The sequence below is a fragment of the Lepidochelys olivacea genome, assembly GCF_965140295.1.
Source record: "Lepidochelys olivacea isolate rLepOli2 genome assembly, chromosome: 22".
NCBI classification, from domain to species: Eukaryota; Metazoa; Chordata; order Testudines; family Cheloniidae; genus Lepidochelys; species Lepidochelys olivacea.
In genome coordinates this window covers 7,925,269-7,950,840 of record NC_140432.1, presented here as the reverse complement: position 1 = coordinate 7,950,840, position 25,572 = coordinate 7,925,269, and the positions used below count along the sequence as shown (strand labels likewise).

The 25,572-nt window shown below is 49.3% G+C and overlaps 1 protein-coding gene across 4 annotated transcripts in view; it reads left to right on the top strand.

The window, feature by feature from the left end:
• The window catches only part of ETS1 (ETS proto-oncogene 1, transcription factor), a 122,233-nt gene that overhangs the window by 44,385 nt on the left and 52,276 nt on the right, over positions 1 to 25,572 (top strand). Inside the window, exon 1 of one of the 4 annotated variants that reach the window (XM_084611987.1) lies at positions 4,639 to 5,032. The exons of the other annotated variants lie outside the window; for them this stretch is intronic. Coding sequence (XP_084468113.1) covers positions 4,951 to 5,032 — 82 coding nt within the window. The 5' untranslated portion in view covers positions 4,639 to 4,950. Of the gene's footprint in view, positions 1 to 4,638; positions 5,033 to 25,572 lie in introns of those variants that run through there. 4 annotated transcript variants of the gene reach the window in all.

The following is a 25,572-nucleotide window of genomic DNA, read 5'->3' as shown; positions in this document are numbered from 1 at the left end:
AAGTCACGAATGAGGCCCCAATCTGTGACACCTTTCACTAACACTAAATTCCTTTACTGTTGTTATTATGTAAAACAAACAAAACGAAACAAAGGCCTCACTGGGAACAAGGGGACTTTATTGTCTGCCCTTTCTTTGTTCCAAAGGACTGAGAAGCAACTGGGTTCCACTGTAGAAGGAGGGCAAATGGTTATCTCTGAACAACAGCAGAATCTTTTAAACTTATCAGTGAGAAGAGGGCCGTTCTCAACATCTCAGCTGCGAGATCATGTCCTCCTCTGTAGGAGAGAAGCTTAATGGTGATGAACATTCAGTAATGAGAGAGCATGGAAAGAAAGGGGGAATCTTGAATGTTCAAGAGGAAAGATTTTTCTAATGTTTGCAAACAGGAATTGCTCTGGCAAGCGCTGAGGCTAACTTGAATGCAAATGGGAGGACTTGAATGCAAATGGTCACATCCCAGCTGAAGAAACTACTCAGTGGACTTTTTCCATGCCTTCCCAAACACACACAGCCCTTGAGTGTCTCAGCTGGAGTTCAGAGTCAGGGCTTTCATGTCTCAAGCTCTGAAATGAGTCCAAATTAAGGCAGCAATGAGGCTGTTGTTGCTGGTCTGAAAGAGAGACGCTGGACTACTAGGAATTCTCTAGCTGCAGCCTCCCAGATGTTCCCTTCTCTCCTGATCTTGTGGGTTCTCCTACCAATACCGTCTCCAGCCTCTGGTTTTCCAGAATTTGTGGTTGGATTTTAGTGCCTCCTTTTTCATCCCTGGAGCAGTGAAGTGAAACAGAAGGTTGGAGGAGCAAGAAGCTACTACAATCATGTTGGGACCTCATCTCGTTTGTTTGGCTGGGCCAGAACGTAGTGGGGAGTCCAAGAATCTGTGCGTATACCGACATATACTTCCTAAGAAAAACCTCTTTATTGCATTTGACCAGAAGGGAAGATGCTCGCTTCAGGTGCTCGGGATCCCAGCCAGTCCATGGAATTTTATCACTTGAAGTAGGATTATTGCCCCATGGGACTAGGGCTTGACTACGGGAGATGAGGGCTTTGGCCCCTCTGGCAGAGTTTTTTAATTCTCCTGCCTGTCATTACAGCACTCTGCATATCCCACTGGCTGACCCTTCCACGCTCCCTCCTAGGTACCTTCTCATGGATGATGTTGACAGCCCATCCCCATCAGCCAACCACTGGGGCAAGACTCTGAGCATGTCTCATCTTGTAGCATGTGTCATCTTGTTTCATTCTGAGGATTGTGGTTTGCTGCAGGAGGCTGGGGCTCAATGTGAAGAGCCTGGATTATCGAACGCCTCTGAATGGTTGGGTCATTTTAATACTGTGGGGACCACAGGTGCATTTTGATGGCTTCATCATTACAGCCAAAAATCTGCAGCCAGCTATGTAATCGGTCTTCCCCTCCCACAGCGTGCCATTCCCCATAGCAAATTACAGCATGCATGTATATATGCTCACACATGCATAGTCCTTGAGGTTACAGCATTCCTGGGAAACATAGGAAGGGAAAGATTATCGGCCTGTGTAAATTGCATCATGTTTCCCTTCCCAAGTCTGCGCTGGAACAAGTCCGACAGAAGGGCAGCTGTTTCTTTTGCATCAGCTTTTGATTTTGAACTGGAAAGGTTCTGCTCTAACCTCGTCCTTTCTTTGTTACTCATCTCCACTTTTGTCTCTCTCCCTGTTTCCCAGTCATACCAGGAGAAGAGCAAAACTAAAATAAAAATCTGTGAAGAGAGCAAAAGGGAAATACAAGCCCTCAGCACAGCATCTCATTAACAGAGGAACAGGGTGAAATAAGAACCGTGTACTGCTATTGATCATGCTTTTTCAGATTCAGATTTCCAGTTTTATTGCTGCATTAGATACCGAAGAAGAATGCTTATCACTTATGCACAGCTTTTCATGGGCAGGTCTCAAAGCACTTTTGAAAAGTGGGTAGGAATTAGTATCCCTGTGGGGAAACTGAGGCAGTGACTGACCTTTTCTGAGCTCATGCAGTGGATCAGTGGCTGAGCTGGGAATAGAATCCAGGAGCCTGGTTCTCATTTTGCTAGAGTTCCACGGCTAGAGTAGGGTAAAGGGGATTTAGGTGCCTAAAGACGGGCGCTTGGTAAGATTTTTTTGAAAAGCACTGAAGTGGATTACGTGCCTAACGCTGGATCTGCAAAGGGACTTGGGCATGGCGATGCTAAGCCATAGTTCGGGTGTGGTCGGTGTGCCGTGGTATCGGCCCCCTCGGCATGCCTAGTATGAGAATCCTGCCAAGGCTTCGGTGTGAAGTAGGATGCCAAATAGCTCAGTAGTGTCCGAACACAGGCAGTTTTGCCCGTGCCCACAGGCAGAAGCTTGGGTGCCTACAGGACTTTACCAGCAGACGCTTCAGAGCAATGGGAATTTAGGCACCTATGGGTTTGGGCCACAGCTGAGTGGAGGTTTTGAGTGGTGCCTAAATCTTTTTGTGGTTCTACCCTTTAAGTTTAATTGAATGTCAGTGGGAGTCAGGAGCCTAACTTGTTTCAGCACTCTGTGCCTGTCTGCTTCTTTAGGCACCTAAATAGATGGAAGATTTGGGGATTAGTGAGAATCAAGCCCCATGGCTCCTGACTCCTTGTTATTCAACCCCACTGCCTCCTAAGCCACATGGCTCTTTCCTCTAGAAATGTGCTCTAGGTCAATGGTAAAACTACCACTAGGGACAACTAGAAATAGCCCTGAGCGACAACGTTTGTATCTGCATCTAGACATAGGTAAGCTTTGGCGATGAGGCGAGTCTATTCAGATTCTTATACCTGTTAGGAATCGGGATTTTGGTTCACCCCTTCCTATATAATAGAGCTAGCCATGCAATTTGGATCCAAACTGCCTCCTGTTTCTGTGGTGTTCAGATCTGGAATGGAGAATTCAGCCCATCTCTGAGTAAAAGGATCCAGTCTCTCTCAGCATATAACAGAGACTGTTAGCTTTTGAGAGTGAGAACCACAACGGCAGGTTGCTAAGGACATTTGTTTTGGTCTTTTTTACACTTATACCGGTAAATTGACATCTCTGAGTCATAAGCTCCTTTCTTGCTCTGCCGTTTGTGGTCTGAAGTTTTTGCTACCTATAAAACATACTGTATTTTATGTGAAAACCAAGATTCTTCTCTTCAGTTAAGTTCACGACACAGTGGTATGATATTGATCTCACATCTTTATAGCACCTTTCAAGCCCCTTTACAAACTAGTTGTGCAAACTAGAGCTGTACTAAATAACTTCCAACCATTCCAGGCATTCATGCCCACACATGCGTGTGTGCACACGCACTTTCTCTCTCTCTTCCTGCCTTTCTCTCCCCTCCCCATGCACACACAAACAAACCCCAGAATGCACATACATTTCCCCCTCCCCCGCACACACACAATCCCATCAGCATGCATGCACTTCCTTGAGCATACATGCCACACAGATACCCAATGAATGCAGCCACTTCTGGTGTGGCATGCATCAGGCTGCATAACTGTGCACAGCAACTCTTGACAGTTCAGGTGAGGGAGTGAACAGTACCAGGAGGAAAGCAGATGTCTTGGATTCGACAAGAATTCGACATCTTGGATAATCAAGTGTCTCCATGGGGTAGCTTGCCATGACAAGTTGTGTTTTCTCATTGAGTCCTAGTCGAAGATTCCTAGTGCTGGTTTTTTAATGAATACATGTCTTTTTGTTCAGTTTTTAGCTGTGAACAGATGCTCTAGGTGACAGAAAGCTCTATGAAGGCATGTAGCTATGCAGTTATCTCCTAGCTGGGCCTGAGCCATAGCCCACTGAAGTCAATGGAGAGTCTCTTCATTGACTTCAATGGGCTTTGGCTCAAACAGCGCTGTGTATAGCTGAGTCCAAACTGTGGTATCATCCTGCCGTAGTCTTATTTGCTTATTTTTATCCATCCCGCCTAGAAAAGTCCTATAGGATTTCATGGAGCATGATAGGGATAGGATGGCTTAATTGCTCTACAGAATGGCGCTCGTTCTCTATTCAATTCTTTCTAGGTTTTCAGAGTAAATTCTGTAGCATTTTAGTGGGGAGCAGCCCAATTAAATTCGATAGGACATTTTCCTGGGACCTTCCCCTCCAACCCCACCCACGAGAAGGCGCCTGGAACTTTCTCTCCAGCCAGCTCCTAGATGGGACTTGTTTTCCCTCCAGCAATAGGTGGATAGGGCATGGGACCTTCTCCCCACTCACCTTAATGGGACAGGCATGGGGACTTTCCCTCTCCACACACCCTATCTATGGGGCATGGGACTTTACTGGAATATGGGGTCTTCCCCCCCCAGCCGGACCCTCTAGTTGGGCAGGGAACTCCCCTTTCCTCCATCGGCCGGGTGGGGCAGGGTCCCTCTCCATTGTGGAGGGGCTGGTGCGCCCTGCCCTCTGCAAGGCGCCCGGAACCGTGCGCGCCTCTCTGGGCTTTGGAGGCCGGCTGGGCGGAGGAAGCCGGGTCCCTCCCCCGGCCGCTGTCACCGAAGCTGAGCCCGGCCCATCTCCCTCCCCTTCCCTGCAGCCCGGAGCTCCTCACCCCAACCGCTTCCCGCTGGGCTAGGGGTGAGGGGCGGGGAGGGGGGGGCGACTCAGCTGCGGCGGCTGTGAGAAGATCCGCCCTAGAAGAATAAGAGCGAGGGAGTGCGGAAGGCAGCGAAAGGAGAGATACCGACCCCGTCGGGCCGAGGAGGAGGAGAAGGGCCAGGCTGAGCGTGGGACCGGGGAAGGAGGGAGGGGAGGAGAGACGCTCCCCCTTCTTCTCCAAGCGCCCAACTTTGCGCCAGGCAGGCAGGGGCGCACAGCACCCTTCCCAGTAGGGGGGCCCGGGAATCCAGGCACCAACCTCTCCTCCCCCTACCCCCTGGACAGTGACTATTTCCAAATAAATCCGAGGGAAGCCGGGAGCGAACCATGAAGGCGGCGGTGGACTTGAAACCCACCCTGACCATCATCAAAACTGAGAAGGTGGATGTGGATTTCTTCCCTTCCCCGGGTAAGCTTGCCGGCGGCTGCCTCCCACCCCCACCGGAGCTAGGAGCGGGGGTGTCTGTGGCGAGGGAGGGGGGTAAGTTTCACGGCTGGATCCTTGCTCTTGGAGGCGGGGTGGGGTGGGGTGGGGTGGGTTAATATATTGTATCTGGTCTGTGCGCTCTGATCCTGGCTCTGGTTAGTACTTTTCAGGGCTGCAGCCTTAGGTCTGTGATCTTGGCTTTTTTTTTTTTTTTCGGGGGGGGGGGGGGACACGGGGTTAATTTCACTGCTGGAGCCTTTGGTCGCTGATTCGGGATCTCTGGTGCTTGGGATTCCTTTCACTGCTGGATCTGTGCCGGGAGATGCCTCGCCTGCACTGTGGGACCACTGGGCCTGGGAAGGCGATCCCAGGGGCATGTTGTCGCGGCAGTCGGTCTCTAGCTGAAGTTCATTGGGAGGGTTGGCTGCGGCTCTGTTGCATTGCGGCCCCTTAGGATCTGTTTGACCAGGTTCTAAGATTCTTGTCCCCTGGGATTCATGAGAATCTTTCCCCTCGGTGCAGTTTATTTTTGCAGCTGTTCTTTTAGGAGGTGGGAGATGGGGGTAAAATATTTGCCTTGCGAGTTTTGCAAAATGTGTGGGCTGAAATTGTAACCACCCCTCCACTTCCCCCCTCCCCCCCAACTTTTATTGTAACGGGATTTGCTGCAGGCGACCTCTTCCCTTTCCCCTCCCTCCCTCGTAACTCCCTGTATACAAGAATCCAGAAACGCATTTAGGGAAGATGGGGATAAAGCAACATGCTCTGATCTCGGATCAGTTGTAAGACTGTTTTATTGCCGACACGAATGCTTCTCTCACGTGGTTCTCCCTTCTCTAGATGGTTTGTTCTACTTAGCGAGGGACAACTGACTAAGGAGAGATTTGGAGAAGGGGAAGAAGCTTTGATGACTTTTACACAGAGAAACCACCTCTCTCCCTCATTCAAATATTCGAGCGGTTGTATTACTGAGGCAGTTCTTAGTGCCTCACACAAGATCCTGGAAATATCTTGTGCCTACCAAACCCCGAGCCTAGCATGTGGGCCCATCAGCAGACCTGTTAAACATTTAAACCAGCGAGCATTGCTGCGGCTGTTGCTTCTCTCTCTTTCCCTGGAGAATGTGTGTGTTGGGAGGGGAGCTGATGTTATCTTGAGAGGGTGTTTCAGTAACATGTTGCTCTGTGTTTATTGTTACCCGCTATAAGCTGAGCTACTGCTTTCTGTGGTTAACACTAATAGTTCAGTCTCTGCCATAATAAGGGCTGCTGTTCTCAGTCTAACCTCATTTAACTTGCCTGTCTGTCCCCCAACGCTCAAGTAACTTCCATTTCAGCTTTTGCTGGGGGAGAGTGTAGGTCTTCAATCATGAAAGGGCCTGTGGCAAAAACTTTTCCATCTAGGTCCAAAGACTGGGGTAAGCTCAGCCCCATAGCTCCTCTCCATTGCTAGAGTAGTGGCAAGATCTCCCGTTGACTGAAATTGGCGTCTCTGGCTTTTGTAGGGTACCAGTGTAATGAATAAATAAACCAGTCGGAGAGTTCTGCATTTCTTGGTCAATTATTGAGTTTCTAGGAAATCCAGTCTGGGCTCTGTTCCTGCCAGTTGACGTGCTTTCAGACTGCATGTGGGAAATGAAGTGACAGCTGACAGCAGAAATACAAGGGGCCAGCAATGGATTAGTGGTTAGCATACCAGCTTGTAGTTTATCTCTGCATCAGATCAGCTTGTCTGGAGATAGCTACCATAAATCAATACATGTTTAGGTTGCACAACGTCACATGTAAGTGCAGGCATCCATGTATATGCAGCCTGATTATTCAAAGGCAACTTCAGTGGAAATTTGCAGATGCTCAGCACCTCTGGCAATCAGACCAGTGATGTTTATGGCCCTGTAATGTTGTGACACTGGGTACAAATCTCAAAAGCACCTAAGTCCCATTTTCAGAAGTAATTTAGGCACTTAAGGGTCTAAGTTTAATTGAAAGCTCCTAATGGCTAGAGTTTTAAAGGTATTTAAGCATCGAAAGATGCAGATAAGCACCTAGTGGAATTTTCAGAAGTGGTGACGCAGGTTTGGCGCCTAATTTCTACTGATTTCGGTGGGACTTCGGCCCTCTTTTGAAAATCCCAATCTGCATCTTTAGGTGCCTAAAAACATTTAAAAGTCTGGCCCGGCGTCACCTTTGACATTGTTAGCCATTTATGCCTACTTCTGCAAGCTCTGGTTAGGAGAATGTTAAACAAAAGATTATTCCCATGTTTAAGGAACAAGGTTACTTTGTCTGCAAGATAAAGGCAGGGAGATATGATGAGCAGAAGTATCTGAATTTACTGGGGATATTTGTATGGAGGGACTGGGGGATTTATTTTGTCTCTCTACCCATACTAAGGTGTCTGTTTAAATTTTAACATCTCCTGGCACTAGCCAGTGACAGGCTTCTTTGCCATTTGCCCAATTCTGCTCTGCACCCATTCAATAGTTTTGGGATTGATGGAGTTCCATGCAGGTAAGGTGAGAGCAGAATTCTGCCCTGCTCAGGTTGTCTGGTGCTGTTTGGAAAGAGAACTTTTTTCCCATAGGTTCTATTAAGCTGAGTGGCTTTTCTGTACATTAACAAGCCCATTAAAGTTTAAACCTGATTCTTCCTGTGCATTTGCGGACTGCAGGCATTTTTTTAACAGCTGACCCCAAGTACAAACTTCGGCCGAAAGAACACTAAAAAATTAGACTACTTCCTATTGTGTGTAGTTCCCGTTGCTTCTGTTTTGGTGGTTGTACTATTCCTGTGAGCCAAAGTCAGTGTTGTCAATTAGGCGGCTTAACCCTCCCCCTACCCCCCCACAACTTTTAAAAGAAAAGTTGAAACTTTCCTTTCTGTAGTTTAATGAATGTCAAGATCATGGGGTGGGGCTCGGGACTGCCGTCTCTGGAAGCTGATGGTGCTCTGTCCGATGAACCTTAGACTCCCTCCGAGGCTGCCAGCAAAGGTGACAGTGTTTTGGGATACGGATGCTTGCCTCACTAGGAATGGATGGAGACCAGCAACTCCTTTCCAATAGGACAACGAACACCGATAGTGTCAACTTTTGGTCACTGCTGAACAAGGTATCAGTCCCTGACCCATCTAGTCTTCCTTCCTGATGTTTTTGCCTTCTGTGAGTCACCCTGTTATCTGACGGCTTAATTGTATACAGTGAGAATTGCTGCAGTCTTAGTTTATTTCAGTGCATCAACAGTGTTGAATATGCCAGGTGCCTGATGCTCTTGTAAAACAATGAAGATGCATGGGCTGGGCTGATAGCCCGGTAAAGCTCTTCCCACCTCTCACTTCCTCTCTCCCTTCCCCTGGAATAAAATCTTGCTCCCCTGTTCAACCCACCTTCATTCAGGAAAGTTAGATGGGACGTGTAGCACACCCAGACATTTTAAAAGTAATGTGGGTTGCCTTTGACCAAGGGGTGCAAAGTTGTATGAAACTTTCCAAAATGAGATCCAGGCCTTGTTGCCAACATGTGTGTGTGAGATGAGAAGTTGACTCAGATACCAGGGTGATGGGCATCTGTATAAGAACCTAGTTAGATAGGTAGATGTTGCATGTTAAGTGGGTTATCAGAGTAATAATTTAATACATGGTTTGAATGTACAGTAGAACCAGGTTAAATTCCAAATCCCTAACTAGCCTGCAGGGTGTACTTGGCAGGGCAAAGTTTGCCAGCCATTCTATAAAAGGTGGGACACAGCTAACCAGTTTTTTTTTAAAAATAATATTGAAATTGGTAAACCCTGCCCTAGGTGCATCCCTCTACATGCAGCAGCTCTGCAAACGCTGACCTGGCCTCTGTGGTTAGAGTAAAAAAGCCACTTGGCAGCCCTGGCTGAAAGCTGGGGACGTGTATTGGAACTCAGAGAGGAGTTCATTTCTCCCTAATGAACTCTGTGACTTGTTGCCCTTGGGGTTTTCCACAGGTGACCGAGCAGCAAGACAATAGAACATTAAAATGGGGAGAGATTGTGGCCTGATTCTCCTCCTGCTCTTCCCAGTTTGAGGTGGGTGTTGTGCTGAGTGGACTTGCTCCTCATTTACACCAGAAGAAGAATCCATCTCTTTGTGGGCGGTGTAACAAACACTGTGTGGGAGCGCTGTCATGACATTATTTCTCATGCATATTCCCGAGTCCTGTAACCTTGAGACTCATTATTTCCACTGGATCACGCAGGGGTGGCATCTTCATGATAGATTTTTATCTGGGAGAGCCCTTCACCTGGTTTATAGGGTAGGGATGAGATGGGCTCAGGTTCTTCAGCAAGATTACGGTTAGGAAAGGGGAAGTGGAACGCTTCTATGTGGTATCTAATCCAGTGCAACATGTGAGGGGGCTTTGATCATCAGCATTTGGACATGGGGCCAAGATGCATCAAGTGGCTTAACTCTTCACTGGCAGGGTCGCTTCCTTCTGTTCTCCCCTCTTTAAAGGCAAAAGCAATCTAGTGACCTAGCCAAGTAATTCAGGGGCTTTCCAAATGAAGGAAATCCTCCCGTGAGCGCACATGTGCTATGCATGTCTACACTGCCTTCTCTAGCAGGATCTCAGGGTGCTTTGAAAGTATGAATGAATGGACCTTCACAACACCCCAGAGTTTAGTGTTCTGATCGCTATTTCCCAGGTGGGGAAACTGAGGCACAGCAAAGCGACAGTGATTTGGTGGTGCAGAGAGTCTGCGGCAGGGCTGTGAATAGAAATAGGGAGGTCTGGCCACCAGGCCTGTTGCCTACAAGACCATCTTTCATCCCTTGTAAAATGCAATGTTTACCCTGCTTCCTCTAGCAAGTGTAACAGGAACACCTTCACGCACAGGGCCTGCTACGTGCACTCTGAGGCTAGGGCAGGTGAATAAGCGGGGCAGTCTCATTCAAGGGGAGCCATCTGACTGGCCTAAGGGAAGAACACTGGCATTGCTGTAGCTACTCAGAAGAAAGCTATTCCTGAATTGCTCTTTAGGCCTGCGGAACTTTTTTCCATCCACTTACCACTCCTGCAGAAATAAAAGGTGTGGAGGGAGGGAGGGGAAAAGATGGGGCTTGAGGGTCCAGATCATTGGCTATGATCAGGCAGTGCACCGTAGGGTCTTGGATGTACTCCAGAATCTTAAGCACTGGCTGCATTCCCTTCAATGCACATCGCAGCAGAATCTGGGAACTAAAGGTACCTGCTCCAGAACTGGGAGCATCCCTTGGGAGGAGGCAATTGCTCAGATAGATGAGCGGGTGGGTAGGTGGGAGGAAGGGAGGAGGGGCAATAACTTTAGGGGAAGGGAGCAGATTTTCTTGCCCCACAGGCTGCTAACAAAGTCAGACCTGGTTCCACATCATATACTCCTGTCATCCTTGGGCAGGGCTGTCCCATTGGGCTGCTCTCTGGATCCACAGCATCCTTTGTTTCCCTACTGATTTTAAGGGACTTTTTCTTTTTGGTCTTCTACCTCCTACTTACAACATCTTTCATCCCCATGCACTGTACTGATCACCAGTGCTCAAATGCAGCCACCAATAGGGATGAAGCACCGTCATGGTCTCTTTGCTTCTAGTTATTCTATGACAATTTCCTTATTATACCTTGGTATTATTATTTGTATTATAATAGTGCCTAAGGAGCCCAATTGAGACGAGGACCCCATTGTGCTAGGTGCTGTCCGCACACATAATGAGAGACTTGTCTTTGCCCTGAAGAACATGCACTATAAGCCAACAAAAGGTGGGCAAAGAAACAGTGGTGGTGACTTTTCTGAGGTCACACAGCAGAGGCAGGATTAGAACTCGGGTCTCCTGACAGATAGGCCAATGAACTACTCGCTATACAGCACTGCCAGAAATAAAAGGACCTGTGGATAATGGTATTTGCAAATGATCAGCAGGTGAAGGTATTCACTCCAGAAGTGCATTGCAAATTGTCTCCTTATGGTACTGTGCGAATAAGTAGCAGCAGTGACATGTGGTGTCTTGACTCATTAGTAATAATTTAATATTACATATCTATCATGTAAGGTAGTTTGGGGTGGCAGTAGCTACCAGTGAAGTGCTTCACTATTGTATACAAGAGAGGCTCCGTAGCATCAGGTTTAGCTCTTACCTTACCATAATGTGGTCTTGGGACTGGAAACATGAGAGGACTTTGGCCTAGGTTTTTAAAGGTATTCAGGTACCTAAAGATGCAAATAGAGACAATTTTTAAAAGTGCCAAAGCAGGTTAGACGCCTGACTCCCATTGGATAGTTTGATTATGTTTTCTCTGTGTTGCAATTTATTTAACTGTAAAACATCTGTCTGCAAAGGAGAACGGCAGTCAAAAGGATTGTAATGTGGGAGACACCATGTGAAATGATGTTTGTACTTTATTTCTTGTCCTTCATTTAAATAGTTACCTAGAATAATAGGGCATATTTTGCTTTAGGGAAAACAGAACAATATTTCCGGTCCAGGGGAGCAAAACCAACCTTCCGTTCTTGCACTTGGCAATGCTTTATGTCAGAGAACTCAGATAAACCATGTAATATCTGTGCAATTACAATGTAATTACATGGAGCATCCTCCAATTTGCCATGCCATTTCCATGTGCTGTATGTAGATGGACAAACTTTATAAAATAAAGGACGAATAAAGTATCATTTTGGTCTGTTGCTTTTCAGCTCTCCACGGAGAGAGAGTGTTTGCAGTCAAGTTTCAAGTTTCATGACAGGCATTGCACGCTGATAGCTGACTGCTGGCGGTTATACAGCAAAGTAGCTGGGGTTTGCATGTTCTCTGCCTGGAATAGGACAGGCTGATATTTACAAGGAAACCAGCTAAAAGAAATGTTTCTGTAAAAGACTAACTGTCACTCTGATCTGGCAGATCTGCTTTCCATCGTCAGGCTTGGTACAAACCAGTACTCAAGTATAGCAAGACAACTATATTACATGAGAAAAGATGCTCACATGTGTAGTGCAGGCATCTGTAAACCACTTCTGTGTCTGTCTCACTGGTCCAAGAGAAAAACCCTCTTGCCTGAATTGGGGCAAATTTGTCACAGGATTGTAAGGATCCCAAATCCAAGGCAATGCATATTTTTAAAAGGTTCCTCACTGCATTGGCCAGCAGTTCACTCAGACTAGTTTATTCTACTTCAAATACCTTATCTAAGAAGATATAGTGTTATTATGGCAAGTGATTGCCCTCCTCCTGCCCATGGCAATTCAGAAGGGCAATTCAAAGTTAGCACTGTTGTTAAAATTGCCTGGATGAACTGCTGTGCTACAGGAGAGGACCAAAATCTCCATAGTTGTACCAGTTTGGCTGCTTGCAAGACAACTGTCCAACATTCCTTATACCTGGGAACAGAATCGCTTGCCACTGATATTCCAGAATTTTAGATGCCTTGGGATCCAATCCTGCTTGCACTGATATCTGTGAACAGACTCCATTTATTTAGGCACCAGCCCTTACTCAGGGCAGTTAAGTTAAAATCCAGCCCCAAGGGCATGTTCCTAGGGATTGATATGGCCCCCATTGGCTCAGTATCTGAGCACCTCCCAGTCTGGAAGGGATTTATCTTCACAACACCCGTGTGAGGTAGGGCAGTGCTGTTCTTGCCCAGATCCTCAAAGGTATTTAGGTGCCTATCTCCCATTGAAATCTTTAATTCTAAATACCTTTAAAGAACTGGGCCTCAGCCTCTTTGTGCCTCAGTTTCCCAACTGTAAAATTGAACCTGAGTCTCCCGAGACCTCCATTAATGCACTAACCATTGGACCACCCTTCCTCCAGCTCTGTCTGCTTTACAAGTCAGAAGATAACTCCCCCACCAACCATCAAACTTTCAGCTCTGCAAGTGCTGCCTGGGATCTGAAAGCCAAGCTGTGGGTCCCATTTACCTTCACGGATACAGATCCAACAGCCAGAATTTCAGAGGAAAGCTCTGCTGCTGGAGACAGAATGGCAGAGCCCCACTTTCCTCCGGCCGTTTCTGTCTTGCTCAGACAGCTACTCAGGGAGCAGGTGTGCGCTGAGTAAGAACATACCTCTTTTAAAACCAGCAGAGTTTTCTGACTCACACTCACATCACACTAATGGTGTCCTCCATTCTCAATAGGTTGGATGCTACTGAAGGGCTAAGGCGGAGCATGAGCAGCCTGGGTGTCAGTCTCAGGGTTGGTGGAAGAGGAACCTTTGGGGTTTTTTTTTCTTCACCACTTTGCCTGGATTTTTGTGTTTCTTTGTGCAGCCAGATGGGCAGAGGTCTGGTTTAAAGAAAATATATTCTAGCTTATTGAGCTGCAGGGAGGTGGCTTAGGGAGCTAAGCATCTGGTTTGCTGAACCTCCCTATCTTGAAACTACAGGTGTGAGTTCTCCCAGAGGCATTCTAGCCTTTTATTGTTCTGAGCTAGCCAGTTGGAGTTCCAGGTGTACTGGGTCATCAGCAGGGTTTGAACCATGAACCTGTGGCATGGACCTGAACCACCTGAGCAAGTGAAAGAACTCCTTTAACCGCTAGTAGTAGTAGTAGTCTCTTATCCTCTGGTGGACCAGCCACTAGGGTGGCACCTATCCTATACTCATCTGGTGTGAACCGCATGGAGTTTACTATGTTTGGCTTTTTGTGGCAAGGCCTTAAAAGCTGAGCTCCTGCCTGCTCATCATCAGTATTACAGATCCCATGGTCCTTTTGCAAAGGGATCGACCCCACCATCCTTGGAGTGCATTTTCCATCCATCCCACTGCTGTCACAGTGTGCTCTGTGACATCTGTTTGCTTTCCCCCACCCCAGAAGTGGCTGCATTTCAGTTATGGTCCTTAACATCAGCCTCTTTTGGTGGGTGGGGGGAATGGGAGTCAAGTATTAGAGACTGGAACTGGGCATCCTGCCATGGGTTATTTTTCACTTCTGTTTCTGAGCGGGGTTGAGCCAAAAGAAGGGGAAGGAGGTTTGTCTCTTTTTACCCTGTCAGGTGGCAACCAGTGCCAGGTGGGCAAATTGCCTGACTTCCTCAGAGACAGATGCCCAGTCTGTGAATGACACACACCTCTGAAATTCTCTACCCCTTGACTACGTGCACCAACTAACCCCAGCGTCAGGGACAAGCCGCTCAAGGCAGCTTCTAGATCCAGGGCATTTAACGTAACGTCCATTGAAGTCAATGGCAAGATTCCCACTGATTTCAACGGCTGTTGAATTGGGCCCTTTGCCATCAGGTGCAATGAACATTTCTCTGGCTGCTTCCAGTCATTGTCTGGGCTGGCTCACAAGCAATTTCATTCCACGGCTGGAGCTCAGCCGTTCATCCACTCACCCTCAGTGTTTTCCCTTACGCCCCCCCGTCTGGTTCGCTGTTCTGCAGGGCTTACCAAAATCAAATCTTACATCCTTTAAGTGGCCGAGGGCCTGATCCTGTGCCCACTGAAGTCAACGGCCGTCCTACCTATTGATCAAGCTGTATTATTGTCAACAGCTTCCTTTCTGAGGCCCTGTGCTGCAGTAAGCTGTGTGTATGGTACCTGCGTGGAGCTGCTCTTGGATGCAAGGTGCTGCTCGCTCAGATCCAGCGACAGGACCAGGCCCTAGCTCTCCAGATTTGTAACATGAGGTATTTGGGCCTGGTGGGGCACAAGGCCAGATCCACAATTGGTGCAAATCAGCATAGCTCCATTGAAGTCAGTGGGACTACGTCGATTCCCCCACCACCTGGGATCTGGCTCTATATCTCAGCCCCTTTGTTCCTATTCCGTGACTAAGCTGCTCCCTGCCCTGTGGGATTCTTTTTTTTTTTTTTCCCTTGTGTCGTTTATAATCTTCCAAATAGATACAGAGAGAAATTTGTCTGCCGTGCTGGCCAAGAAGACTCCAGTTTTGCTGGCGTTGGGCCATGCTTACATCCACGCTCAAAATACTGCTGGCGAAACAATAAATATTTATTGATTCTTTAGCAAGAGCCCGCAGTTTTCCCAGGTGCAGTGGGATTTTTGGGGGGCCGCTCAAGTTCTAATGAGGCTGAATTTCTGGTGCACCCGCCTGCCTTGCTGGATTTTTCTAGTATTTATTTTTGGCTCTGCTTATCACGAAACTGTGGTCCGACTCCGCTGTTTCCAACAATAATAGCGGTATGTTAATGTTGGCTACTAAGAGAGCCTTTACTGCTGCCCTGTGTGAGACGATGCATTCAGGATTGCCTAGCTGCTGTGTTTACACCTGTGTCTCAACTGGTGCAAATCCAAGCTGAGTTCATTCTAGTGTACTTGCAAATGGTGAGAATTCAGAGCCCAGCTCTGCAGACACTTAGACACCAAGTCATTTTACTCTAGTGAGTAACTGCTCCCCCAGTGGGAATACAAAGTTCACAGTCTGGCCCGGAGAGACGTAAAAAAATAAAATTGGCCACCGAGTTGGCTGTTGTTTAAACCACTGATGGGCCCCAAGTTCTTATCGAGATCCCACTCTCCCCAGATTTCAAGAGCATTTGGATCCGGGGGGGTGGGGGGTGGGGAGGCAGATGTTTTGTTCTCAGCATTTGAATGTTGCGTTTTGCAGACAAGAACTGTACCTTAAGAGTTTGTACATGTAGGTGATGCTAAGTTATATGTGAATTCTGGTGGCTCTTAGCTCATTTAAAATATGGCTGCTTGGTATAATCAGGGCTTCAGAGCTTGGGGTCCAGGTAGATGTGCAGAAGTTTGGAGGTTTATTCCAAATGTACAGAGGCCCCCAAACCCTCCGGCCTCCAAACAGCCTCTTTCCTCTACATGTATCCCTACCTCCAGTATTCTCTTGGCATGGGGCAGGGTTATCCGCTCTGGCCTCTGTAGGTGAAAATGCTAGATCTCTGTTCCCCTTCTCTGATGTCTTCCCTCCTCGCCACTCCACTTCTCAGAAGGCCTTGAGGGTTTGCCCATCTTTCTCCCTGCTGAGGATGGAGGAGGTTTAGTATTTACCCCATTTTTGTCCTCTGTCCTATGTGTCCCCCATCTCCCGTGGTCTCAGCATTGGCCCTAGTTGACCCTGTGTAAAAGCGTCTCCTGGTGCTGTTCTGCCCTGGGGTTGAGCAGGGCTGGGGCAGTAGCTTGATTCCCCCCGCCCCTCAGTGTAGTGATAGTTTCATGGTTAGTCCATTTCATCTGAGGATCTCCAGGCACCTTGCAAATTAGGCCTGAACACCTCTAAAACCTGTGAGACAGGCTCAACTTTACAGATAGAGAAACTGAGGCAGGGAAGCTAAGTGACTTGTCTGAAGCGGAGTCAGCAGCAGAGCCAGGATTAGAACCCAGGAATCCTGACTCTCAGTCCCCTGTTCCAACCACTAAATCGCTCCTGTAATACCTGCAGATGTAGAGCTCTTTATCACAGGACAGTCCGTGCTCTACGAATGTTACAAGAAGGAAAGATATGCATGCACTCGCAGGGGTGAATCAGTGTTTACTGGCTAGACACGCAGCTAATCTCGGATTGGTTCTTGGCCAGGGAGCTTGTATCTGTGCCCCATACAAGACTTAGTGTGTCTGTGGGGTGGAGTGCTGGCGTATACTCTCTCTTGGGATTTGAGCCTGCAACTCTCCCTACACACGGCAAAGGGAAGAGATTCCCAGATGGTAGACACTGACGGGGGTGGCTTGGAAATGTCACACCGGCACCCAAACTCTGCAAGGCGTTAGTGGATTGTTAAGGAATCAAATGCTTTTTCGTATGTGGAGGGGCTTACATTGGCTCCATGTGGATTATGTATGTTGTAGCACTTTCCCAAAGGGTGATGGCACAGTTAGGAATTTGGGTTTGAATGAGAGAACCCAGATGCCGTGCCAAAAACCCAAAAGCCCCTCCCCCACTATCCCAGCTCCAATTCGTGTTTCAAATATTTGCACGGAGGACGTGTTTCCAAGGAGTCTGTCAGATGTACGTGGAATGTGCGTATCGACCTCGTCATGAGATGCCTGGGCGAGCCATGCACACCCTGTCCTGCTAATTTTAGCCTCTCGGTACCCTGCTGCCCCCACTTTTCTATCTGAGCATGAAAGAGTAAAGTGATGACAAACAAGTTAAAGCGTAAAGTGGGGTGACTGAACTAAGCTGAGACTTTGCATTCTGAAAGCCTACGCCTGCACTAAATTGCATTCAGTGGGAGTTTTGGTGTTAACTTCAGCACGTTTCAGTTCCGGCCCTTCTCTAGCACATCCTATCAAAGGGTCTCCAAGTGCTTGATTAACTTAGGTTCCATGAGACAAGGAATCAGTATTGCACTTTTATGGGGAAACTGAGCTACCTAGTCTCATCCAAGGTCACTGTGCAGGTCTGTAATAGAGCTGGGGACAGAACCCAGAGGTGCTGGTCTCCAACCACTGTGCTTAATCTCAAGACCCTCTTTCCACTCTCCTGCTCAGTCTGGTGCAGTTATATATACTGCCTTTGTCCATCCACAGGGTAGAAAATGGGCACAGAGGTGTAACATCAGAGCAAGGCAGCAGGGGTAGAGCTGCTCTTGAGTTGCATATTAAATTATTATTTTTAAATGTACCATCACCACCCATTTTTGCTTCTCTTGGTATTTTCCTTGACAGCTGAATTGAAACAACAGTATTAAAACCTCTCTAGCAGACTCCTTTGTAGTTACAAGGGAGGACAGGCTGCATTTGGCTGTTGGGACTGGCAATTTTGGCATCCATGAGAATTTTGGCATCAAGCATGCTAGTCAATATAATTAACAGTTAATTTTTGTATGCACCACTGCCCTCTATTGGCTGGAATCTGATTTGCTCAATTGTGTGTCATAGGCCCTACACTGCTTGCAATTAACAGAGCTTCTGTTGCAGTCTGCACTGTCAGGGGCTGTGGATTTGAAGAAGGAGAAGCTGGATTCTATACCCCTTGGTGCCATGAAGGTGGGAGTGGCTAATGTACAGCACAGTGGCCGCTGGAAGCTCCTACATGGTGATGGGTTTGGTACGATAACCAGAGCTATTGAAAAATGCCTGCTTGACTCAGATGAATGGTTGATGGGAAAACGTGCTGTTTTGGTCAAAATTTTAGAAATGACCCCCCCCCTCCGTATTTTTGGTTTTCGGTATCAAGGTTTCGTTTTCAAAAATTGAATGTTTTTATCCAAAACTGAAAATCATTAGCTTTCAGAACCCCCCCACTTTTTTGTTACTGTTTTTCCAAAGAAAAGGCAGAAAAATGTAATGAGAAATTTTGAAAGGAGGGAAAAAAAAATGAGTGTGAAAAAGAACGCACTTTCCAAACAACTCTAATGAGAACACTCAGCGCTTTGTCTCGAAAGCGTCAGATGGGCGTCAACTGCTGCGTTCTCAGAACAACTGTGTGAGATCAAATAGGAGAATTATTCATGGTTTCACCACAGAGGGCATTACTTCTGGAGGGTAGGAGCGAGGAGTCCTGGCTCCCAGACCTGTGCTTAGACCCTCAGTTCTCTCTTCTGGAGTAAAATACACCTCTCTTGTGGGCTTGTTTCATCTATGAAGTTAGATGCAGAGGAATGAGCTGCTAGCATCCCAGCGATACATCCTGTTCCTGGTACCTGGGTACCTCAGCATCGTAGTCCGGGTGTTCTGCAGTCATGCCAGGAAAGCTTCAGCTTCCTACATAAGCAGAGAGGTTTTGGAGCTGCCATGGTAGCTGTGGCCCAGCAGGGCTGTTAGTCACTGGTGCTATTTTCCATCCCTCTAAGGAGCTTCAGATTTGAAGCCTGCTCTAACTCTTTAAACATGAAAGGCCCGGGTCGTGTGTGAGTTTTGCCTTCGAGCTAGATGACTCTCCCTTGTTGTTCCCACTTTCAAGCAGCTAGACTCTGCATTATGGGGCCTGTATGGATCCTATAGAACGACCTTGCAGTCTGTCAGGCTGATCTAGCCACTGTGCAAATTGGTTACATTAACGTGCTTCAGAAGAGAGGGAGAAATGAGTGGGGACAGGGAGGTTCCATCACTCCACAACTTCCTATCCTCCCGTTTCTGATCCATTCCCTGGATCCATCCATATTGGAGGGGGGCTGACCCGAGCGGCGTGAGCCATTCTGCGTCTCCAGTCTGTAATCGAGGGCTGCTTCTTGCCTCTGAAGTCTGCTGGCTGCAAAGAGCAAACGCTGATTGAAAGCCAGAATCTGGCCTCGGGATATAAAAATACAGGGGGAAAATAAAGCAGGAGGGTGTGGAAGGGGGTGGGGAGGAGATAGTGTGTCTTTAAACAGCTGGGTGCGAGTGTGTGTAAATGTGCTCGCTAATCCAGTGACTAATTCAGTGTATTACAAAGCAGCAGCTAGCGTGCTGCCAAGTCAGGGCTGTATCCTCGTCTGACTGAGTGCGCAAGGCATGAGGAGTCATAACGCCATGCTTGCACTCGTTCCCCCTCTTTCATCTCATCCTGCGCTGATGTGGAATGCCCCCCACCACCACCAACCTGTCAATTTATTTACTCATCTGGAGGGTAGAGCCAGGCTGTCTCTTGAGTCAGCAGCGCCCGGCCAATGGGAGCTGCCAGAGCAAATTCCAGGGAAGAAACAATCTCATGACTTGTCTCGGAAAAGATTGTTCCAAAAAGATCCCCTTACGGTCACGGAGCTCTTTGTGCTCCTGCCTTCGTCAGAGCCCTTATGAGACTCACGATTTCCCAACCTCTGGGGTCCTGAGCCAAGCCAGGCTGTGGGAGCTGCTGGCTGCTTCTTGCTTGGCAAGATTGTGTACTCAGAGACCCAGGCGCTCGAGGGCCTGGAGCCGGGAGCCTGACCCAGGGTTCGGGGCCTGGAGCCCTGCCCAGAGTTTGAATTCGGGTTTTGCTTTTGGTCCTTCATCTTTTTTTGCCCTGTGGTTTGTAAACCTTTTCCTCACCCCGACACTGATTCACCTTTTAGATTCCTGTTTTCTCTAGCCCCAGGGAAGCCAGCACTCCCTCTCAGGGACTGGCTGTCTCTGAGCCCTGATCAGCTGGACTGGCCCAGCGAGGGCACTGTGTATTGTATTTATGTTTTCCCTGTCTCTTTCCTCTCTCCCCCTCTCTGCCACTGTCCCTTTCTGTTCAGTTTCACCCATTCTCCGGCTCTCTGCCTCGGCCCCCTCCCCAGCTTCTCAGTGGGTTGCCCCTCCCGTCTCGCCCCACTCTCTTTCCCCACAGTTGCTCCTGAGCAGAATGTCACCCCAACAACATCCCCTTTTGAGGCAAACTTTCAGCTGACTTCAGTGAGGGTAGGAGTTTGTTCATTTCAGGCTTAACTGAAGGGAAAGAAACGAGACGTCTGCCATAGCAGGAAAAGCCTGGCATACTCTGTTTCCCCGAAAGCACGATCACGAGACCTGCAACGCACGGCCTGCCTTGACCCAGAGAGTCTTTTATTGACTTCAGTGGGTTTGGATCAGGCCCGTGACCCAGATCTTTGCCAGAAGTTTTGAGTTGCGCGGACTGGCTGAGAGGCAAGGTGGCTGCAATGTCTTTCCATGCATCAGTGTTGGTGAAGGGTGCTGTGCGGACAGCCCTGAGATTTGAAGTCCTTTCTCTTCTTGTGTAGTATTTGGAGCACTTAGGAGCCCAAGTCATGGCAAGGGACCCCATTGTGCTAGGTGCTGTACAAACCCAGAAAAAAAGAACCGCCCCCACCCCAAGGCACTTACAAACCAAGTGTGAGACAAGGTACTGGAAGTGGACACAAACAGACGGGGAAGTACAGGGAAACAATGAGAGAACATGGGTCACCATGACGGGCAGCAGCGTCCACACACCAGCAGCCTCCCTGTCCTCTATCCACAGATCCAGCACAGGCGTGCAAGCTCCATGGCTCCACTTGCCATTGTGATCTGGAGGGAACTGCTGGCATCGCCGTGGCAGTGCTACCTTTTGTGATAGGGACACATTCGTAGAGTTTAAGGTTAGCAGGGACCATCGTGATCATCAAATCTGACCTACAGCTCATTGCAGGCCAGAGAGCCTCCCCCACCTGTAATAGACCCTTAATCTATGGCTGAGTCACTGCTGTCCTCAAATCACGATTTCAAGACTTCAGGTTACAGAGACTCCAGCATCGATACTAGTTTAAAGCTGCAAGGGACCTGTGCCCCATGCTGCAGAGGAAGATGAAGCCCCCCAGGGTCTCTGACTGTCTGGCTGGGGGGAAAATTCCTTCCTGACCCCAAATATGATGATCAGTTAGACTCTGAGCATGTGGGCGAGACCCACCAGGCAGATACCTGGGAAAGAATTCCATGTAGTAACGCAGAGCCCTCCCCATCTAATGTCCTCTCATCGGCCGTTGGAGATATTCGATGCTAGCAGTCGCAGACCAGCTACACGCCGGAAGAAGCTGGACTGCGGCCCCTCAAATCCCCCCTCCCCAATCTCACATAAGCCATGAGATGGTGAGAACTTTCAGTAGCTATAGACCTGACGTCACATGATGAGCTAGAGGTGACAGGATCCATTGCCCGTGGCTGATCGCCTGAGCTATCCGAGCTGAACCTCACCATGGGCGCTTACAATCCGCTGAGGATTCCCTGAGTCCCTTTGGCAAGGACCTCCGGACCCCAAGTAGCCAAAGGACATGCCCCCCCCCAAAAAAAAATGCCACTTGGCCAAAGCGGCCACAGTCAATCAGCCCTTTCACCGTCTGCTTCTGCCGGGGAAGGCTTGGGGCCAGACTGGCTGTAATTCTTTAACAGCTTGCAAATGCTGCGTGCTGCATCCTGAGTGTACCTCCAACTCTCCCCCTTTGCTTCGAGGCTCAGCCTGCCTGAGAGCCAATCCGAGGGCCCTCAGCCACTTTGATTTAATCCCACTACACCCCTCTCCCCCCCCCGCTTTCCCAGCTGTCCATCGAGAGAGCGAGGAGGAGGCTGGGAAGTGATGTAATCCCCGCCCGGAGTCATTCATGGAATGGACCCTCATCCAGGCCTTTGGCTCTGCAGCTGGGACAAGCACGGCTCTCAGGGCAGCCCTGTGGGAAGGAACATGTCTCTGGCTGCCTTCCACAGCTCACTCCCACCTCCTCCTCTTCCCTGTGTTTGCTTTGTCCCATCCCTGGCAGGAAATCAGGGCTAGCAAAGGCCTTTCATGGCCTATCTGGTGCATCCCTCTAGCCCAGGGGTCGACGTGGCCTTGTTTCCCCTTGGTGGGGTGGTCACAGCAGGTCAGCTCCCTGCAACTTGGCAGACCGGGTGCCTTGCCTGGTGGCTGCATCGTGTGGTCCTAAAGGACAAGACTGGAAGGACGATGGTGGTGCAGGCTCAGGAACCCTTTGTTGTGGCAGCTGTCTGACAAGTGCCTTCCGGGGACGGGAGGACTGGGGGGCGGGTGAGGGCCACCTCCCTGCCATTTGCACTTGGAAACTCCCCCCAGCGGCTCTCTGGCCCGTAGTCTCCCCACCTGTGTAAAAGTAACAGAGCAGGAAGGGAATAATACATCCTCTTGCAAGGGTGGTGGAGGCTGAATCCATAGTTTGGTAAAAGTACTTGGACACTACGGTACCTGCTCTGGGCCACTGGCTCGTGGTTGGAGGTACTTCTCTTGCCTCTGTTACTGAAGCACCTTGCCATGGTTAATGTACCTTCACAACCCGCCCGGGAGGCAAGGCAGCGTCCTATTCCCATTGTACTGGTGGGGAACGATGCACAGAGAGGCGAAGTGCCTCACCCACAGTCTCACACGTCTGCTGCAGAGCAGGGACTTGGACGCCACTCTCCTAAATCCCAGGCTAGCACCCGAACCACTGGACCATCCTTAGCCCCCATTCTCTCTTTCCAGATTCACCTCTCAGCTAGACAGGATCCAACCAGGGACGCGCCACCCTCTCAGACTCCTCTTCACCAATACGGGGAGAGCAGGATCCCGGGGACTCCCAGTCATCCAGCCACACCTCCCAGCCCTTGGGGTTATGGCCCCCAGGTTGAGAATCCCTGCGGAAGCCCTAAGAATGGGATAAAGATCCGTTCATTTCCCAGCAGACAGGTTTATGCCGCGTAGGAACCACCACAACTGGCCCCCGGGTTTGCAGTCTCAGCAAGAGGCTGAGGGCTCATGGAGAGTGCAACTGAGATGTCCTCCCCCGGCTGGCATGGAGCGCATGGGTGGGGTGACGGGGGGTGTGTGTACGCACGCACGCTTGCCCCGCTGCTGCCCAGGCTGTACCTGCCCTCTGGCTAGACAGAGGCTGCCCATCTAGCACCTTTCTCCAGCAACACACCGACTGTAAATGCTTTTCATCCGAACCAGAGAAATCTCCCCGCTTCTCTGCGGGCAGGGAGCATTGGCCATTGTGCAGCGTATGCCTGGCTCACAGACCGCAAGGGGGACTCGTGCTGCAAACCTACCTGTTCCCTGGAATTTACCCAGGGCCGGTGCTAGGATTGAATGCCCTGGTGCTGTGCGCATGAATGGGGGATGTTGCTCTCTGCAGGCTAGCCCCGGGGCGCGGGGAGGCAGGATTTGCTCCACTACTGGGAACGAGCACCTTTAGCTCAAGCGGTAGAGGCCCTGGAATCCAGGTTTCCAGTGCCTTTGAGAGTGGTGCTTATGTAGCCTTCTGCCTGGGGCCTTAAGTAATCTGAACCCACCTGGGCAGGGCTGGTGGCTAGTGGCCACTCCACTCCTCGCAGCCTGGCGGCAGAAGAGCTACAGGCCAGGCTGAGCGCCGCAGGAGGGAAGTGCCTTGCAGGGCTCAGCAGCGCCCTCCGTGTCTGACCACATGGTGGCATTGCTGGTGCCATGACCGCTGGAAGGATGGAGGCCATGATGCCAGGTGCCGGGGGGACTGAAGGAATAGAGCTTGCTCAGCCGATGGAGTGGCACACTAGAGAAGAGGGGAGATGCCTGGTTGACTGAAAGAAAAGGAGGACTTGTGGCACCTTAGCGAGCACTCCTTTTCTTTTTGCGGATACAGACTAACACGGCTGCTACTCTGAAACTTGGTTGATTGAGAGGCCTCAGCTTCCCCTTGTCCTTGGCATTTCTGATCCAGTTTCTGACTCGCTCTCTTGTCTTTTAATGCAACATAATTCCAAAGAGGGGAAGAAACATTCAGCCAAGCTGGGGAAGGTGGTTAAAGCTGATTGTGAATTCTGTGAATTCCCCTGCTTTCAACATCTGATGCAGGGGCTGCTCCGTGCGCAGCTGAACCATAGCGCGGGGAGGCGGGAGGGCCAGAAAGAGCGGACGAGGAGGGGACCTTTCCAAGTGCAAAACTCCATTATCAATAGACACAATGGTGCAGAGAGGCAATTCTGATTGTAGGGTAGGGGAAAAAAGGGGCTGAGACCATTAATAGCCACATGATCTCTGGCCAGTAGCTGCAGGAATTGGTTACTTGTTCGGAGGAGCCATATGTTGTTTTGGTGATTATTCTTGGTCTAATATCATTTGGTCTGAACAAACCCTCTTCAGATTTATCAGCCTCGCTCTGAACTCCCAGTCCTGATCTGCTTGCAAAGCCTGCACAATTATTTGTTTGATTTAAAAGCAAAGACACTGGTATTTTATTTCCTTTAAAAAAAAAAAAAAACCTATGGCAAACCAAGTAGGGCCACTAGGCATGAGAACCATGCGGGGGGGACTGAGGCCTGCCCTGCTATTGTAAATTCGGGAGTGCACATCCTGTGCTGGATGGCGAAAAGCTCTCGGTAAGGAAATAGATTTTAGCCTCAGATTTGATGGCGAGGTCTCTGAGCAGAAAAGAACTGGGCAGGCCAAAGAGCAGGGTGATCAGAGGCGACCCCAGTGTTCGAGACAGTACAACACAGAGCCATTGTTCTTTCCTCCACGCTTCCTGTCCTCTCTCATCAAGCCCTGCTGGAAAGTGGCATATGCTAAGGGTATGTGTAGAGACTGCAGCTTGTGTAAATGTACCCAAGCTACCTTTAATCTTAACCCAGTGTGGGTACCGGAGCAGGGAAGACGCAGGGGAGAGGAGTTGTATACGCTGTATGGAAAGAGATGCCTCAGTAGCCATGTTTTATAGAAAGGGGCCCTCTCTCAGGAATGATGAAACCATAAAGGGCCTGCAGTGATGCATGGGGGACTTCTTACAACCTGCACGCTCCCTCTGAGCAACCGCCCCCATTTGATCATCGGCCTAGTTGCTCATCTTGCTGAAACAAATGTGGGAGTGGAGACAGCTGCAGGTATCTTCAGCTGCAGAGCTAGGGAGTGAGCTCTTGGTCCACCCTCCCTCTACCTTCTCGGCTTTCCAAGCACACACACTCCTGGGAGGTGACCCCGGCGTGTTGTGTCTGAGGAGTCCCGCTGGACCATGGCCTCATGCTTTCTGCCTCTCAAGGATGTAAATCTCGGTCTGAGCAGACAGCTGCTCCCCTAAAGATAGCCCGTCTCTAGCAGAAGGACAGTCCAGTGACAACCTGCAGCCAGCTCAGCGGTCTTAGCACGTCTGCACGGTTAGAGGCTCAGTGCTAAACCGAGCTGAGCTCACCGACTACTGCCAACTTCCAAACCAGGCAGTCATTTCAGTAGTAGGTCTAGCCTCAGCAGGAGTCACCAGACGTGCAGGGGC